This window comes from Takifugu rubripes, chromosome 15 (genome assembly GCF_901000725.2).
Source record: "Takifugu rubripes chromosome 15, fTakRub1.2, whole genome shotgun sequence".
Classification (NCBI taxonomy): Eukaryota; Metazoa; Chordata; class Actinopteri; order Tetraodontiformes; family Tetraodontidae; genus Takifugu; species Takifugu rubripes.
Window position 1 is genome coordinate 4,501,113 of NC_042299.1, and position 19,304 is coordinate 4,520,416.

A 19,304-nucleotide genomic window follows, 5' to 3' on the forward strand; every position below is an offset into this window, starting at 1 on the left:
ATTAATCCCAGACCAAAACATAGCTTCAGTTCATTTGAAAGCCTGACTCTTGGCATCACTCATCTGAACTGGAGGACAGAAAAGCCACTTCTGTTTGCAGTTGTATATCGGCCCCCTGCTGGGCCACATTCAGAGTTCCTGTCTGAGTTATCTGACTTGGTCCTTAGAACGGAAAAAGTCATTATCATTGGAGACTTTAACATCCATATGGACGTTATAAACGACAGCTTTAGAAATGGCTTCATTTCATTACTTGAGTCAGTTGGTTTCCTCCAGCAGATAAACCAACCAACTCACAGCTTTAACCACACCCTAGATCTAGTCCTGACTTATGGTGTTGAGGTAGAACATGTGTCAGTGTTCCCTCGGAACCCAGTCCTGTCAGACCACTCTTTGATCACTTTTACATTTATGATTAAGGATTCTTCTATGCTCAGAACAAAGTCTTACTATAGCAGATGTCTTTCAGATAATGCTGTAGCTAAGTTTAAGGGAGTGATCCCTGTGCTGATCCCAGGACCACCATGTGTTTCCCCAGGGATCAATCATTATAATCTTAGCCCTGCTGAGGTTGACTCTATTGCTGAAGGTGCAGCAACCTCACTGAGAATCACGCTTGATTCTGTTGCCCCCCTGAAAAAGAAAATAGTAAATCAGAGGAGGTGTGCCCCCTGGTATAATTCACATATCAGGACCCTCAAGCAGAAAGTGCGAAGACTGGAAAGGAAGTGGCATTCCTGTAAGATAGACAGCTACCATGTAGCCTGGAAAGACTGCCTATTAGTATACAAAAAGGCCCTTCGCAAGGCTAGAACAGCTTATTTTTCTTCTTTGATTGAGGAAAATAAGAACAACCCCAGGTTTCTCTTCAGCACTGTGGCCAAATTAACCAAGAGTCACAGTGTTTTAGATCCACGTATCCCTTCTTCCCTTAGTGGTGAAGACTTCATGAGCTTCTTCACTGATAAAGTTCTAGCTATCAGAGAGAAAGCTAACCAGGCCATCCCTACAACTGGACCATCACCAGATGTGCCGACTGTGGGAACATGCAGGGTCTCCAACGAGCCCTTAAGCTCCTTCAGCCCTATATATTTTTCTGAGGCGTCATCGCTAATTCAGAAATCCAAGACCACTACGTGTCTTTTAGATCCCATCCCAACACACCTGTTGAAGGATGTTCTACCACTGATAGGCAGTTCTATCCTGGACCAGATCAATGGTTCTTTAGTGTCAGGTTATGTACCCCAGTCCTACAAGGTGGCAGTGATTAAGCCGTTGCTTAAAAAGCCATCACTGGATCCTGATGTCTTGGCAAATTATAGGCCAATATCCAACCTTCCTTTTATCTCTAAAGTTCTAGAGAAGGTGGTGGTGACTCAGTTACTGGAGCACCTGCAGAGGAACAGCCTGTTTGAGATGTTTCAGTCAGGCTTTAGAGCTCACCACAGCACAGAAACAGCACTTCTTAAAGTCACTAATGATCTTCTCATAGCTTCCGATCATGGACTGGTCTCTATGCTGGTTCTGCTGGACCTCAGTGCTGCTTTCGATACAGTTGATCACAGCATCCTGTTACAGAGACTGGAACATGTGATTGGGATTAAAGGGACAGCACTAGACTGGTTTAGATCATATTTATCTGATAGATACCAGTTTGCCCATGTCCACGGCGTTCCCTCCTCATACAGTAGGGTTAGCCATGGAGTTCCTCAAGGTTCCGTACTCGGACCAATCCTCTTCACCTTGTACATGCTTCCCTTAGGGAACATTATTTGGCAGCATGGGATAAATTTTCATTGTTATGCTGATGACACTCAGCTCTATTTATCCATGAAACCCGAGGAGACAGAGAAGTTAGTGAAGCTCCAGACCTGTCTTAAAGACATAAAGTCCTGGATGTCTTCAAATTTCCTCCTCCTTAACCCAGGAAAAACTGAGGTCATGGTGTTTGGTCCTGAACCTCTCAGGGATAGATTAGATCACATGATCACTCTAGATGGTATCTCATTAACATCTAGTCTCTCTGTGAGGAATCTAGGAGTAACTTTTGATCAAAATCTCTCCTTCAACTCACACATTAAATTAGTCTCTAGAAGTGCCTTTTTTTCACTTGAGGAACATCTCAAAGATCAGGAAGCTACTGATGCAGCCTGATGCTGAAAAGTTAGTCCATGCATTTGTTACTTCCAGGCTGGACTACTGTAACTCCTTATTATCAGGGTGTCCAAACAACTGTTTAAGAAGCCTCCAGTTGATCCAAAATGCTGCAGCCAGAGTTCTGACAGGTATTGACAAAAGAGATCACATAAGTCCTGTAATGGCGTCGCTTCATTGGCTGCCCGTTAAATTTAGAATAACTTTTAAAACCCTTCTTCTGACCTACAAGGTCCTCAGAGGCCTAGCTCCATCCTACCTGGAGGAGCTAGTGATACCCTATCAGCCCAATAGACCGCTCCGCTCTCAGAATGCTGGTCTACTTGTGGTTCCCAGAGTTTCTAGGAGTAGAATGGGGGACCGAGCATTTAGCTACCAGGCCCCCCTGCTTTGGAACCAGCTCCCTGTCCAGGTACGGGAGGCTGACTCCATCGCTACTTTTAAGATCAGACTCAAAACCTACCTCTTTGAAAAAGCTTACTGTTACTAATTCAGTAGTTCCAGTTACTATCATAGACAGACAAATTATCATACTTAGGGGGTCGTCTAATCATTAGGTCACATTCTAGCTATGCTGTTATAGGCCAAGGCTGCCGGGGTCCGGAAACATGATCACCTGACAGGCCTCTGTCACTCCACTGGGTCATGGTTTCCTCTCCTTTCCTCTCCTTTCCTCTCCTCATCAAGCAGACTAGTTATGCTGATTCTTGTGTAGTTTTTCTGCTTCTCCCCCCCCCCCCCCTCTATCTATTTGCAGGTATCACTGCCATCGGAGCTGCATAATGACCGCCGGCCCCGTTGAAGTGATTGTGCATATTTTTTGTGTGTGTTTCTGTGCTCTGTGCCTCTCCTCTCCTCTCCTCTCCTCTCCTCTCCTCTCCTCTCCCTCTCCTCTTCTTTCCTCTCCTCTTTCTCCTCCTCCTCCTTCTCCTCTCCTCTACCTCCCCTTCACTCTACCTCTCCTCTCCTCTACCCCTCTCCTCTCCTACCTATCCTATCCTCTACCTGTCCTCCCTCCTCTCCTCTCTCTTTACCCAGCCGGCCATCAGCAGGAGGGTCCCCCTACATGAGCCTGGTCCTGCTCAAGGTTACTTCCTGTTAAAGGGGAGTTTTTCCTTGCCACTGTTGCTTGTCTGGGGTCAGGCCCTGGGATTCTGGAAAGCGCCTTGAAACAATTTTGATTGTATAAGACGCTATATAAATAAAGATTGATTTGATTTGATTTGATTCCCGTGGCTAACCGCTTTTCCCCACTCGGCGACACACCCGCTGAGAAACCGACCCTGGTAATTGGTGACTCTGTTTTGCGCCACGTGAAGCCGACTCCAGCGACCATAGTTAGGTGCATTCCGGGGGCCAGAGCGGGCGACATAGAAGCAAATTTATGGCTGCTGGCGAGACGTAATCGTAAATTTGGTAAAGTTATTATTCACGTCGGAGCCAACGACGTCAGTCGGAGGTCACCAAAATTAACTTGGAGTCGGTGTGTAACTACGCAAAAACGATGTCGGACTCCGTAGCATTCTCTGGTCCCCTCCCCAATCTGGCCAGCGATGAAATGTTTAGCCGCATGTCGTCACTTCGACGCTGGCTGTCACGGTGGTGCCCCGAAAACCAGGTGGCCTTTATAGACAATTGGAGCACCTTTTGGGGAAAACCTGGTCTGATTAGGAGAGACGGTGTCCATCCCACAAGAGATGGTGCTTCTCTCATTTCTAGTAATCTGGCTAATTTTATTAGACCCAAAGTGACCTGACAACCCAGGGTCCAGAGCAGGATGCAGAGTTGTAGTCTTACACACCTCTCTGCTGCTTCCTTAGAACCCTCATCCACCAACAATAATATATTTAACACTATAGAGGTAGTCTCTGTTCCACGGTTAAAAGTTCACCAAGCACAGAGCAGGGGAGCGGTCAATCACCAAAATCTTATTAAAATTAATACTGAAGCACAAGTTGGAGAAACTAATATCACAATTAAGTGTGGACTGTTAAATATTAGATCTCTTTTGTATAAATCCCTGTTAGTGCACGACCTGATAGCGGATCATCACATTGATTTATTTTGTCTTACTGAGACCTGGCTTCAGGAGGAGGAGTATGTGAGCTTAAATGAATCTACTCCTCCTACCCATCTTAATTATCATATTCCACGTATTACTGGTCGAGGAGGGGGAGTGGCAGCAATCTATCACTCCAAGTTATTAATTAATCCCAGACCAAAACATGGCTTCAGTTCATTTGAAAGCCTGACTCTTGGCATCACTCATCTGAACTGGAGGACAGAAAAGCCACTTCTGTTTGTAGTTGTATATCGGCCCCCTGCTGGTCCACATTCAGAGTTCCTGTCTGAGTTCTCTGATTTCTTATCTGACTTGGTCCTTAGAACGGACAAAGTCATTATCATTGGAGACTTTAATATCCATATGGACGTTATAAATGACAGCTTTAGAAATGGCTTCATTTCATTACTTGAGTCAGTTGGTTTCCTCCAGCAGATAAACCAACCAACTCATAGCTTTAACCACACCCTAGATCTAGTCCTGATTTATGGTTGAGGTAGAACATGTGTCAGTGTTCCCTCAGAACCCAGTCCTGTCAGACCATTCTTTGATCACTTTTACATTTATGATTAAGGATTCTTCTATCCTCAGAGCACAGTCTTACTATAGCAGATGTCTTTCAGATAATGCTGTAGCTAAGTTTAAGGAAGCGATCCCTGTGCTGATCCCAGGACCACCGTGTGTTTCCCCAAGGATAAATCACTATAATGTTAGCCCTGCTGAGGTCGACTCTGTTGCTGAAGGTACAGCAACCTCACTGAGAATCACACTTGATTCTGTTGCCCCCCTGAAAAAGAAAATAGTAAATCAGAGGAGGTGTGCCCCCTGGTATAATTCACATATCAGGACCCTCAAGCACAAAGTGCGAAGACTGGAAAGGAAGTGGCATTCTTGTAAAATAGACAGCTATCATGTACCCTGGAAAGACTGTCTATTAGGTTACAAAAAGGCCCTTCGCAAGGCTAGAACAGCTTATTTTTCTTCTTTGATTGAGGAAAATAAGAGCAACCCCAGGTTTCTTTTCAGCACTGTGGCCAAATTAACTAAGAGTCACAATGTTTTGGATCCACGTATCCCTTCTTCCCTTCGTGGTGAAGACTTCATGAGCTTCTTCACTGCTAAAGTTCTAGCTATCAGAGAGAAAGCTAACCAGGCTATCCCAACAACTGGACCATCACCAGATGTGCCGACTGTGGGAACATACAGGTTCTCCAACGAGCCCTTAAACTCCTTCAGCCCTATATATTTTTCTGAGGCGTCATCGCTAATTCAGAAATCCAAGACCACCACGTATCTTTTAGATCCCATCCCAACACACCTGTTGAAGGATGTTCTACCACTGATAGGCAGTTCTATCCTGGACCAGATCAATGGTTCTTTAGTGTCAGGTTATGTACCCCGGTCCTACAAGGTGGCAGTGATTAAGCCGTTGCTTAAAAAACCATCACTGGATCCTGATGTCCTAGCAAATTATAAGCCAAAACTGAGGTCATGGTGTTTGGTCCTGAACCTCTCTGGGTCCTGAACCTCTCTGGGATAGATTAGATCACATGATCACTCTAGATGGTATCTCATTAACATCTAGTCTCTCTGTGAGGAATTTAGGAGTAACTTTTGATCAAAATCTCTCCTTCAACTCACACATTAAATTAGTCTCTAGAAGTGCCTTTTTTCACTTGAGGAACATCACAAAGATCAGGAAACTACTGACGCAGCATGATGCTGAAAAGTTAGTCCATGCATTTGTTACTTCCAGGCTGGACTACTGTAACTCTTTATTATCAGGGTGTCCAAACAACTGTTTAAGAAGCCTCCAGTTGATCCAAAATGCTGCAGCCAGTGTTCTGACAGGTATTGACAAAAGAGATCACATTACTCCTGTACTGGCGTCGCTTCATTGGCTGCCTGTTAAATTTAGAATAATTTTTAAAACCCTTCTTTTGACCTACAAGGTCCTCAGAGGCCTAGCTCCATCCTACCTGGAGGAGCTAGTGATACCTTATCAGCCCAATAGACCGCTCCGCTCTCAGAATGCTGGTCTACTTGTGGTTCCCAGAGTTTCCAGGAGTAGAATGGGGGGCCGAGCATTTAGCTACCAGGCCCCCCTGCTATGGAACCAGCTCCCTGTCCAGGTATGGGAAGCTGACTCCATCGCTACTTTTAAGATCAGACTTAAAACCTACCTCTTTGAAAAAGCTTATTGTTACTAATTCTGTAGTTCCAGTTACTATCATAGACAGACAAATTATCATACTTAGGGGGTCGTCTAATCGTTAGGTCACATCTTAGTTATGCTGTTATAGGCCAAGGCTGCCGGGGTCCGGAAACATGATTACCTGACAGGCCTCTGTCACTCCACTGGGTCATGGTTTCCTCTCCTCTCCTTTCCTCTCCTTTCCTCTCCTCATCAAGCAGACTAGTTATGCTGATTCTTGTGTAGTTTTTCTGCTTCTCCCCCCTCTCTATTTATTTACAGGTATCGCTGCCCTCGGAGCTGCATAATGACCTCCGGCCCCGCTGAAGTGATTGTGCATCATATTTTTTGTGTGTGTTTCTGTGCTCTGTGCCTCTCCGCTCCCTCTCCTCTCCTCTCCTCTCCTCTCCTCTCCTCTCCTCTCCTCTCCTCTCCTCTCCTCTCCTCTCCCCCTCCTTCTCCTTTTCCTCTCCCTCTCCTCTTCTTTCCTCTCCTCTTTCCCCTCCTCCTCCTTCTCCTCTCCTCTACCTCCCCTTCACTCTACTTCTCCTCTCCTCTACCCCTCTCCTCTCCTCTCCTACCTATCCTACCCTCTACCTGGCCTCCCCCTTCTCCTCTCTCTTTACCCATCCGGCCATCAGCAGGAGGGTCCCCCTACATGAGCCTGGTCCTCCTCAAGGTTTCTTCCTGTTAAAGGGGAGTTTTTCCTTGCCACTGTTGCTTGTCTGGGGTCAGGCCCTGGGATTCTGGAAAGCGCCTTGAAACAATTTTGATTGTATAAGACGCTATATAAATAAAGATTGATTGATTGATTGATTGATTCACTGATGGAGTCAACAGAAGAGTGGCTGCATTGCCAGAACGGTCAGGATGGTCAAACACCCCTTGGAACTCTCTTCAAACTCCCCAAACGGCAACGACCCGAGGATTGCTCGGAATTGCTGGAAAACCAGTGTGCACTAGAGAAGAAAACCATGACACTTGTCCAGGTTGCTTCAGAATGGCCCAGTATTGCTGACGTGAGCGTCTTGGAGCAGGGCAGCCTGTTGTGACTCCTACTCTGGCCCCACCTCCTCCTGGGCAATCAGCTCAACCACCACCACCTGGGCCCTCTCCTTCAGCTGCACCCAATCCGCCCAAACGACTCTGCACCCATAAAAGGCCCCTCTGCACTCAGGCCAGGGCTTGATCTAACTGATGTTTTGGCAACACTTCCCGTCGACCCAGCGACCCCCAGCGTCTCCCTGTGTCTCCCTGCGTCTTCCAGCGACTCCCTGCGACTCCCAGCCTTCTCCAGCGTCTCCCCCGGCTCCTCTGCAACCTTCCTAGCCCCTCTTCCTCTGACCTCTTCCTCTTCCCCTTCCTCGGACGGATTTCTCCTGGCCTCTGGACACTTGGACTCCCCCACGGACTCTCGCCCCTGGATCTCGGACTTGGTTCGTCTGCCGCATCACGCCCCCTATAGTTTGTCTCGGCCTCTCTCCTCATTTAGTTCTTCCCTCCTGTCTTTTTGCTTCATTAAAACCGTCTGAGTTTACTTTTAATTCCCGTGTCTGTCTGCCTTCTTTGGGGTTCCGCCACACTTGACTGCCAGTCCTCTCGAGCGTAACACAGCCCCTGCACCACTGTTGGCAGACGCTGAGTAAGAGCCAAATCGATCACCCTCGAGATCTGCTGTGCCAGATCAGGAATTACATGTGCCATTGGCAAACAGGCACAGCCTGAATCCCAAAATGCAGACACTGGAGATGGAATCAGGTTCTTGAACACTGTACTGAAGAAAGTGGCTTTAGACAAAGATTGGTGGACTGCAGCTGCAAACAAGTATACCAATGGACAGGATTGGCACAGGACAAGCCTCAAATGGAACAGAGCAGGAGCCAGTGACACTGGTAGAGCTGCAGACAAGAGAGAGAGAGCACAGCTGAGTGAAGACTTACAAAAATTGCTAGTCAAACACAGGTAGGGCCAGGCTGGCACCGAACCTCGGGAAGAAGACGGCTTTTAACTGGCAGAAATCAAGATGAGCAGCAGCTGTGCAGGTAAGGTGACAGGAGAAACCAGCATACTGCTCCACCCAGCCTGGAGGAAAACAGACGTATACAAGGAGATACCAAGAAGACAGACAAGGGGGCAGGAGGGAGACCTGCACCAAGAAAGACCCCTAACCTTAAGAGCAGGATGCTAAATAAATCATTAAACGTGACCAAAGATCCTTTGTTGTGATTTTTTTTTTGTATTTGTTAAATTTATGACTTTATTGTTTGTATTTCAACTAACCACTTTTTAAGAAAATTAACTTTGGAATTTTGAGTAATAACCAGAAGTGGCTCCATTTATTTATTTATTTATTACTGTAAACAGGTTAACCCCTAGTTATAGCATGTTCAACTAGGGGTTAACCTGTGGACAGTAAATAATTAAATTTAAAAGTAAATTATTTAATCAAGATATAAAGACATCTTGTTAAAGTTAAACATTTTATAGTCATGGATCATTATCTGTAAGTAATGAAACGATAAATATTTGTTATTATAAAAACAATTATTAATATGATATGTATGAATGAATACGCTTAATTTTAACATGATGTTCATTTTCATCTTCCCTAGGCCATGAAAGTGCTTTCTAAGAAGAAGTTAATGAAGCAGTGTGGCTTTCCTCGTAAGTAAGATTTTAATATAAAATGCCCTAATTATTTATTATTTATTATCCAGCTGCAATTTAAAATGTGATGAAGGAAAGACACAACTATATGAACAAAGGCAATACGTTTTGTTTGAGGGGCACATTCAACAGGATTTACGCATTTACAAGTTTGTGTGTGTGCATCCTGGCTTCTTGTGTTTATCAGAACACTGAAGATAAATATTGTAAACATGAAAGTCTGCATGCAGAATACCCAGAGCAGCAGTGTAGTGAATATGGGGAAGTTCACCTTTCATGTTAGGAAACAGGTCCTTTTTTATTAGCTACCAGAGAAATTCTTATCTTCTGCTGTTCAAGGGATTTAAAACTGCTAACAGAAAAATGTCAGATGATGGACAGCAGAGTTTTAAACAGTAGAGTTTTTTTGAACCATGATAAACAGAGGAAATAGAAGTAGCTGCTGGACACTGAATATCACTTCAAATGGAATCAGCTTTTGGATTCTGGGGTGTTATCCACCCATACACAATGTAAATTATTTCCTTAACTCTGTTGGAATATAAATAAGCCAAGATCTCGCCAAGGTGGCCTTAGCCATACGTAGCGGTTGTGCCTGTAAGGAATTTTCCCCTTAAAATCTCCTGAACGAGATTGATTCATTGGAGTGTAACTTCACATGTAATGAAAAGTACTTTTCTTCGACTTCTGATTCTTGGTCAGTATTGATCATGATCAAATGCATGATGTATCGTTTTGTCATGGTATACAGGTCGCCCCCCGCCAAGAGGGCCCAAGGCGACACAGGGAGAACAGCCCAAAATCTTAGGACCTCTGGAGAAAGTCTATCAGGAGATCGCCATCCTTAAAAAACTGGACCATGTAAACATTGTTAAGTTGGTGGAGGTGAGAACATGTGTGTCTGTTGATCATGCTTGTGCTCACAGTTTTAATATCTGTAATGTATCTATTAGTTAATAAGTATTAAGTCACGAATGTTATCTCTGATGTGTTGTCTGAATTAGATTTAGGTTATGCCTATCAGCTAGTATGATCAAGTATCTATTGCTTCTAATAAAATGTTGACAACATGTATGTTCAGGCATCCTGCATGCAACTTATGCTGTTCTTTACCTTATGAAGAACTACAGCAGAACAAAGGCGGCTGATACGACAGGAGAACTTTGTGGAACAATACAGTCTGAGTCTTAGCCAACATTCTTTTGTTTAAATTATCTGTAGAGGGTGATGCTTATGAGAAATGATGAATGATTTTCATTCAAGATTCCCACCCCTCGCCATCCAGTCCTGTTTTTCAGCCTCAGCCAGATGGCGAGGGGACCGCCGGCGTGGTTGGGAGTGGAACACAGGGAGTCAGTGAGTAAGAAATGTGTTTGGCTTGCACGGGTATAGACCATGCCAGAGATATAAAACTGTTGTTCAAGTAAAAGCCAAACAGAGTTTTTCTATGGTAGGGAAGCACAGGTCTTTCTGCTGCCCCTCTGCAGTGGGAAAAGCTGCTTTCTGTCTGGCTGTGCCAGGGTCACATTTACATTAATTATGAGCTCCTTACAGATTCTTCTGACATCACAGTCCAAGAGTCCAGTCCATGTGATTCTGAAACTACCATTCTGGCCATTTTGAATCATTAAAACAGATGCAGAGTTCGTAGATTAATTCTAATGCGTCGTCACTTGACACCGGCGGTTGAGAGGAGGAAGTAAAATCAGTCCTGTGTTCACTTCATCAGCTGCGACACCCCTTTAATGCATCTCAACCGCTACATTAGTCACTAACGGTGACTCACAAAGTCCACTGGGTGGCTAATGGCCTGCTTTAGCATGCAACAACAGCTCATTGATGTTCACCTTTTGTTTTAATTTTTAAACCTGTTGTGGTTGAATTCTTTGTCCTGACTATGTTTCAAGTATTAGCTGTACTAGGTGGTGTTACATTGTAATTAAATTGGACAGGATACTGCAGATGCTGCAGATGGCCTCATGTTAAGTGTTTGTAAAGTGTCAGCAGTCTTGTGTGATCTAAGCAGAGGCCATTTGGTATGGTTGGATTAGTTTAATGCGTCCATTCATGGATGATTGACAGTTGAAGCCCTGAAGCACAAAGTCCTTCTTTATTATTGCACAAACTGTTTTTCTTTGTTTAAATTCTTATTAGACACAGCACATGTTGGTTGAAATGTGACCACAGTACGGCGTCATACTGTGGCAGCAACTAACACAGCCTCAACCACAAATACAAAATAAACCCCAGGGCTCTGAAAGAGAATTTTCATTTACCTCTTCCTATTATGTTTTGAATTTCAAATCTTCACCGTAACACATAAGCAGTAAGGCATAAATAACGGTGATGGATGCATCATCTTGTCATCCTAGAGTCTAAAAATGAAGCAGGTGATTCCCAAGGTAAAAGTGCCTCTATACTGTCATCTGCGGCCTCCTGGCCTGCTGTAACTGTTCCCACCTGCCACAGCTTTTATGGCTTCAGATAATAAATCCAAATTAAACTGTTCTTTGTGGAAAATGATACTTTGCCAGTTTGAGATGTTTTGGCATAGATTTTTGAGGGATTTAGAGTCTTTTTAATCAGAATGAAATGGTTAGTGTTACAGGTTATAAATATAAACATTTTTCTTAATTTAGTCTGAATTTAATTTAGTCAGATTTAAAAGGCTGTGAAGCTGCCCCAGCTGTGAAGAAAAGGGATTATTTTACTTTCTGTGTAAATTTTTCCTGTGAAAGAAAAAGCTGAGTTCTGCATCTTTACTGTATGTTTCTTTCCTAACTGTGCAACTGTTACAGGTCCTGGATGATCCAGCAGAAGACAACCTTCACCTGGGTATGCAGACTACTGTATTTTCACAACCATAAGGCGCACCGTATTATAGGGTGCACCTTCAATTAACAACATATTTTAGAACTATTTTCATAACAGGGCGCACCGTGTTTTAAGGCGCATAGCATAGAAACTGCGTAGTGCCTGTGGTTTCATGACGCATTCACTAGATCGAGCTGCGCTAAAAGGAATGTCAATAAAACAGTCAGATAAGTCAGTCAAACTTTATTAATAGAGTACAAACCGGCGTTCTCACAACTCCATTCACTCCCAATATGAATAAACAGCTGTTTTATTATTTTTCCCGAGTGACGTAGTGTTTTCGCGTAACACAGTTCGTTTAATAACAGCGAGTTATAACAGGCAGTGCAACATTTTTATCACAAGTGGATAGTGGAGTTTAATAAATCTTCGATTTAGTGCAACATTTTTATCATGTAGTACCGTTGCGGTAAATCAAACGTTAGTGCAAACACAATATACGGTAACTCGAACTCTCGAAGTAGTGCAAAGCAATAGCAATAGCAATAGCAATATAACAATAGCAATATAACAACGTTGTTCAAACGGTAATGTCCATATTCACAGTATGACCAGCCTTGTTAAGTTGTAAACACACAAAAGAAACACGTAAAGCTCACTTTATCAGTTCATTCCTCATCCAGGAATCCCTCGAATTCCTCTTCTTCGGTGTCCGAATTGAACAGTTGTGCGAATACGGCGTCCAACATGGCCGGCTCCGTCTCGTCAAAGTCGTCATCAGGGTCAGTGTCGCTGGTGTTGTCTGGCATTTCAGTGACAATCCCTGCCTTCCTGAAAGCTCGGACCACGGTCGAGACTGATATATCAGCCCAGGCGTTTACGATCCACTGGCAGATAGCAGCGTATGCTGCTCGGCACTGTCTCCCCGTCTTGGTGAATGTGTGTTCGCCTTCTGTCATCCACCGCTCCCACGCAGTTCGCAGTCTAGCTTCGAATGCCCTGTTGACACCAATATCTAGCGGCTGGAGTACCTTTGTTAATCCACTTCTTGCTTTGTTTCCTCGGAAGCTCCGTTGAGTCTTCTTTACCTGGCGCAGGTCGTCTTGTTGCTTCCTCCACTTCCACACCATTGATTCGTTCACATTAAATTCTCTTGCCGCTGCTCTATTTCCATGTTCAACTGCGTGACTGATAGCCTTCAGTTTGAACTCTGCGTCATAAGCGTGTCTCTTGCAAGGAGCCATTTTGGGGTCTTTACAGACAGAAATGGTTTGGGACTGAATTCCTATTTATCGCTCTTACTGCCTGTTACTTCGGCCACGCCTACTGACTACGGTAGCCGCGATTAACCAATATTACCTTAATCCATACAAAAGGCGCACCGGCTTATAGTCGTGAAAATACGGTACATTCTGTTCTGGACTTTCTCTCATTTTTGTGCTCCTAACAGTTGGCACCAAGTGCCTGCCATTGACCCCGCTCACACAAGATTTAATAATTCAAGTCTGTGCATTGTTCTTTCCACACCACCTCAGGGTTCACAGACAACCTCCTTTTCTCCTTTTTTTTCTGCAGTGTTTGAGCTAATGCGTAAGGGGTGAGTAGAAAAAGCATCCTTTTCCTAAATAATTTAATACTCATCCCTTTGCTCCTCTACCCTTCAGTGGCAGGAGCCTGTCCCATCACATACATCAAAAGGATGTATAGTGTTCTTAGCCTTCCACAGTTCCTGTTATTCTCCTCTGCATATGTACAGATTTTTATCTCCTGTTTCTAAACCTTTTCATTAGATACTGTTGAGCATCTTATGTGTGTATACAAATATGTTTAACAACCATTTCTGCTGTGTACCCGGCCCGGAGGGTTACCGGGGCCCCACCCAGGATCGCGAGCGCCTGGTGGCCAGGCCTACGTCCATGGGGCCCGGCCGGGCCCAGCCCGAGCCGGCTATATGGGCACTCCCGTCCCCAGTGGACCCCCCAGCCGCAGGAGGAGCATGAAGGGTCTGGTGCATTGTGGACTGGGCGGCAGTCCAAGGCGGGGGCCTTGGCGGTCCGATCCTCGGTTATGGAAATGAGCTTTCGGAACATGGAACATCACCTCTCTGGTGGGGAAAGAGCTGGAGCTTGTGGGGGAGGTTGAGCGCTACCGACTAGATATGGTTGGCCTCACCTCCACACATAGCGTCGGCTCAGGAACCCAAGTCCTTGAAGGGGGTTGGACACTCTTCTATGCTGGAGTGGCTCAGGGTGAGAGACGAAGAGCTGGGGTGGGCTTTTTGCTTGCCTCTAGACTCTCCAGTTTGACGTTGGGGTTCTCTCGGTCGAGCGAAAGGGTCGCTTTCCTGCGCCTTCGGGTCGGAGAATGGGTTCTGATGGTTGTTTGTGCTTATGCACCGAACAAGAGTTCAGAGTACCCCCCTTTTTGGAGGACCTAGGATGGACGCTGGACAGTGTCCCGACAGGGGACTCCATCGTTCTGCTGGGAGACTTCAACGCTCACGTGGGTAATGACAGGTTAAAGCGCAGACCTGGCAGGCCCAAACGCTCAGTGAGGGTCTGTTGGGAACGCTTTACTGGAGGAATCCGTCAGGGTGGCCAACTCCCACCTCCGACAGAGCTTTGATCGCGTTCCGGTAGCAGTAGGGGACACTGAGTCTGAATAGGCCATGTTCCACTCCGCCACTTGTCGAGGCAACTGTTGCGAGTTGCGGCTGCAAGGCCTCTGGTGGCGGTCGAACCGTCAGGCTGAAGAAAGAGGCCTACATGTCATGGCTGGTCTGTGGGTATCTGGAAGCAGCTGACTGATACAGGTTGGCTAATCGGGCTGTGGCCAAGACGGTCGCGGAGGCAAAAACTCGGGCATGGGAGGAGTTCGGTGAGGCTATGGAGGAAGACTTTCGGTCGGCACCGAGAAGATTCTGGTAAACTGTCCGGCGCCTTAGGGGCAGCAGGCGGCAACTTGCTCACACCGTGTGAGCGTGGGGAGCTGCTGACGGTGAGGTGTGCGTGGGGAGCAGCTGACGACTCCTGGGGCAATTATACGGCGGTGGAAGAAATACATCCAGGAGCTCCTCAATCCTACCAACATGTATCCACAAGGAGGAACAGAGTTGGGAGACCAGGAGGTGGACCATCCGAGGTAGTGAAACAGCTGCCTGGCGGCGGAGCTCCGGGAGCAGATGACATCCGCCCAGGGTATCTTAAGGCTCTGGATTTTGTTGGGCTGTCCTGGTTGACATGCCTCTGCAACATTGCGTGGACATCGAGGGGCAGTGCCCTTGGACTGGCAGACTGGGGTGGTGGTCCCTATTTTCAACAGTGGGGACCAGAGGGTGTGTTCCAACTACAGTGGGATCACACTCTTCACCCTCCCTGGGAAAGTCTATGCCAGGGTGCTGGAAAGGAAGATTAGATCGATAGTCGAACCTCTGATCGAGGAGGAACAATGCGGGTTTCGCCCGGTCGTGGAACTACGGATCAGCTCTTTACCCTTGCTGGGGTGATTGAGGAGAGTTGGGAGTTTTCCCAGCCAGTCCAGATGTGCTTTGTGGACTTGGAAAAGGCCTATGACCGGGTCCCCAGGAGCATCCTGTGGGGGGGTTTCGAGAGTATGGGTTGGATGGTCCCTTGATAAGGGCTGTCCAGTCCCTGTACCGAAGAAACAGGAGCTTGGTCCGGATAGCCGGTTGTAAGTCGGACTCGTTCCCAGTGAGGGTTGGACTCCGCCAGGGCTGCCCTTTGTCAGCAGTTCTGTTCATAACTTTTATGGACAGAATTTCTAGGCGCAGCTGGGGAGTGGAGGGTGTCGAGTTCGGTGGGCGGATGATCTCGTCGGTGCTTTTTGCAGATTAAATCGTTCTTCTGGCATCATCGAGCAGGGACCTCCAATACATGCTGGGGCGGTTCGCGACTGAGTGTGAAGCGGCAGGAATGCGGATCAGCAGCTCCAAGTCAGAGTCCATGGTCCTCGCTCGGAAAAAGGTAGAGTGCCTTCTCCGGGTCGGGGAGGAGGTCCTGCCTCGGGTGGAGGAGTTCAAGTATCTCGGGATCTTGTTCACGAGTGATTGTAGGATGGAACGGGAGATCGACAGGCGGATCGGAGCGGCGTCAGCAGTGTCGCTTAACCAATCTCTCATGGTGAAGAAGGAGCTGAGCCGGAAGGCAAAGCTCTCGATTTACTGGTCAATCTATGTCCCAATCCTCACCTATGGCCATCAACATTGGGTGATGACCGAAAGAACGAGATCGCAGATACAAGCGGCTGAAATGAGTTTCCTCCACAGCGTGGCCGGGCTCAACCTTAGAGATGGGTGAGAGAGGGTGAGAAGCTCGGACGCCTTCCAGACGCCTCCCTTTAGAGGTGTTACGGACATGTCCCACCGGGAGGAGGCCTCGTGGCCGGCCCAGGACTAGGTGGAGGGATTACATCTCTCGCCTGGCTTGGGAGCGGCTGAGGGTCCCCCTGAAGGGGTTGTTGCATTAATAGAAATGTGTCTGGTCTGTGATTGCTTTTGCTACCATTCTGCGAATTGCTCCAATCGTTCCTGAAGAAGTGTTGCGTGTGGACATGAACTCAAATGAATACTAGCTGGTAACGTATTGTGTCACTTCCTGTCTTCTCAATCGTTCGTTGGTTGCATTGTGCACGAGGTGTTTTATTCACTTAATATTGAACACTTGGTGTGTTGTATTCACTTTACTTAAAATTTGACATTCTAGTCACCTGATAACAACAGTGAGAAACAACCCATATTAAACAAATACAGGGCTTCACCGATTATTAGCGTTAGCATGCCCTCACCCTCTGTTTCACCCGGTGTCTGTTCAGCGTGTGAAATGTTTAGTTACTCCTCTGCCTCCCTCAGTGAAGGGAATAGGTGCAGAAAGTGTAGTTTATATACGGCTATGGAGGCGAGACTTAGCGAGCTTAGCGACTTACCGCAGCTTGGAGTTAGCTGGAGTTGTGTCAGGTAGCCAGGAGGAGCTAGCTACTGCTGAGCCGCCTAGCATAGCTTCAGCCGGCTAGCCAGGGCGGCTGGGTGACGGTTCGCAGGAAGCGTAGCCCAAAACAAAGGCCCACGGTGCACCACCACCCGCTTCCCGTGGCTAACCGTTTTTCCCCACTAGGCGACACACCCGCTGAGAAACCGACCCTGGTAATTGGCAACTCTGTTTTGCGCTACATGAAGCCGACTCCAGCGACCATAGTCAAGTGCATTCCGGGGGCCAGAGCGGGCGACATAGAAGCAAATTTACAGCTGCTGGCGAGACGTAAACGTAAAAGTTATTATTCACGTCGGTGCCAACGACACCCGGAGGTCAGTCGGAGGTCACCAAAATTAACTTGGAGTCGGTGTGCAACTACGCAAAAACGATGTCAGACTCTGTAGGATTCTCTGGTCCCCTCCCCAATCTGGCCAGCGATGAGATGTTTAGCCGCATGTCGTCGCTTCGTCGCTGGCTGTCACGGTGGTGCCCCGAAAACCAGGTGGCCTTTATAGACAATTGGAGCATGTTTTGGGGAAACCTGGTCTGATTAGGAGAGACGTGTCCATCCCACACGGGATGGTGCCTCTCTCATTTCTAGTAATTTGGCTAATTTTATTAGACCCAAAGTGACCTGACAATCCAGGGTCCAGAGCAGGATGCAGACTTGTAGTCTTACACACCTCTCTGCTGCTTCCATAGAACCCTCATCCACCAACAATAATATATTTAACACTATAGAGGTAGTCTCTGTTCCACGGTTAAAAGTTCACCAAGCACAGAGGAGAGGAGCGGTCAATCACCATAATCTTATTAAAATTAATACTAAAGCACAAGTTGGAGAAACTTAATATCACAATTAAGTGTGGACTGTTAAATATTAGATCTCTTTTGTGTAAATCCTTGTTAGTACACGACCTGATAGCGGATCATCACATTGATTTATTTTGTCTTACTGAGACCTGGCTTCAGGAGGAGGAGTATGTTAGCTCAAATGAATCTACTCCTCCTACCCATCTTAATTATCATATTCCACGTGTTACTGGTCGAGGAGGGGGAGTGGCAGCAATCTATCACTCCAAGTTATTAATTAATCCTAGACCAAAATATGGCTCCAGTTTATTTGAAAGCCTGACTCTTGGCATCACCCATCTGAACTGGAAGGCAGAAAAGCCACTTCTGTTTGTAGTTGTATATCGGCCCCCTGCTGGGCCACATTCAGAGTTCCTGTCTGAGTTCTCTGATTTCTTATCTGACTTGGTCCTTAGAACGGACAAAGTCATTATCATTGGAGACTTTAATGTCCATGTAGACGTTGTAAATGACAGCTTTAGAAATGGCTTCATTGCATTACTTGAGTCAGTTGGTTTCCTCCAGCAGATAAACCAGCCAACTCTTAACTTCAACCACACCCTAGATCTAGTTCTGACTTATGGTGTTGAGGTAGAACATGTGTCAGTGCTCCCTCAGAACCCACTCCTGTCAGACCATTCTTTGATCACTTTCACATTTATGATTAAGGATTCTTCTATGCTCAGAACAAAGTCTTACTCTAGCAGATGTCTTTCAGATAATGCTGTAGCTAAGTTTAAGGAAGTGATCCCTGTGCTAATCCCAGGACCACCGTGTGTTTCCCCAGGGATAAATCATTATAATCTTAGCCCTGCTGAGGTTGACTCTATTGCGGAAGGTGCAGCAACCTCACTGAGAATCACGCTTGATTCTGTTGCCCCCTTGAAAAAGAAAATAGTAAATCAGAGGAGGTGTGCCCCCGGGTATAATTCACATATCAGGACCCTCAAGCAGAAAGTGTGAAGACTGGAAAGGAAGTGGCATTTTTGTAAAATAGACAGCTATCATGTAGCCTGGAAAGACTGTCTATTAGTTTACAAAAAGGCCCTTCGCAAGGATAGAACAGCTTATTTTTCTTCTTTGATTGAGGAAAATAAGAGCAACCCCAGGTTTCTTTTCAGCACTGTGGCCAAATGAGTCACAGTGTTTTAGATCCACGTATCCCTTCTTCCCTTAGTGGTGAAGACTTCATGAGCTTCTTCACTGATAAAGTTCTAGCTATCAGAGAGAAAGCTAACCAGGCCATCCCAACAACTGGACCATCACTAGATGTGCTGACTGTGGGAACATACAGGTTCTCCAACGAGCCTTTAAACTCCTTCACCCCTATATATTTTTATGAGACGTCATCGCTAATTCAGAAATCCAAGACCACCACGTGTCTTTTAGATCCCATCCCAACACACCTGTTGAAGGATGTTTTACCATTGATCGGCAGTTCTATCCTGGACCAGATCAATGGTTCTTTAGTGTCAGGTTATGTACCCTACAAGATGGCAGTGATTAAGCCGTTGCTTAAAAAACCATCACTGGATCCTGATATCTTAGCAAACTATAGGCGAATATCCTAACT

At 46.2% G+C, this 19,304-nt stretch overlaps 1 protein-coding gene across 2 annotated transcripts in view; it reads left to right on the forward strand.

Annotated features, from left to right (window-relative positions):
* The window catches only part of camkk1a (calcium/calmodulin-dependent protein kinase kinase 1, alpha a), an 83,716-nt gene that overhangs the window by 50,909 nt on the left and 13,503 nt on the right, over positions 1-19,304 (forward strand). For both annotated transcript variants that reach the window (XM_029848786.1, XM_029848787.1), the window contains exons 5-8: positions 9,023-9,074; positions 9,829-9,962; positions 11,876-11,912; positions 13,467-13,488. In XM_029848786.1, the coding sequence (XP_029704646.1) occupies positions 9,023-9,074; positions 9,829-9,962; positions 11,876-11,912; positions 13,467-13,488 (245 nt within the window). The remainder of the gene's footprint in view (positions 1-9,022; positions 9,075-9,828; positions 9,963-11,875; positions 11,913-13,466; positions 13,489-19,304) is intronic.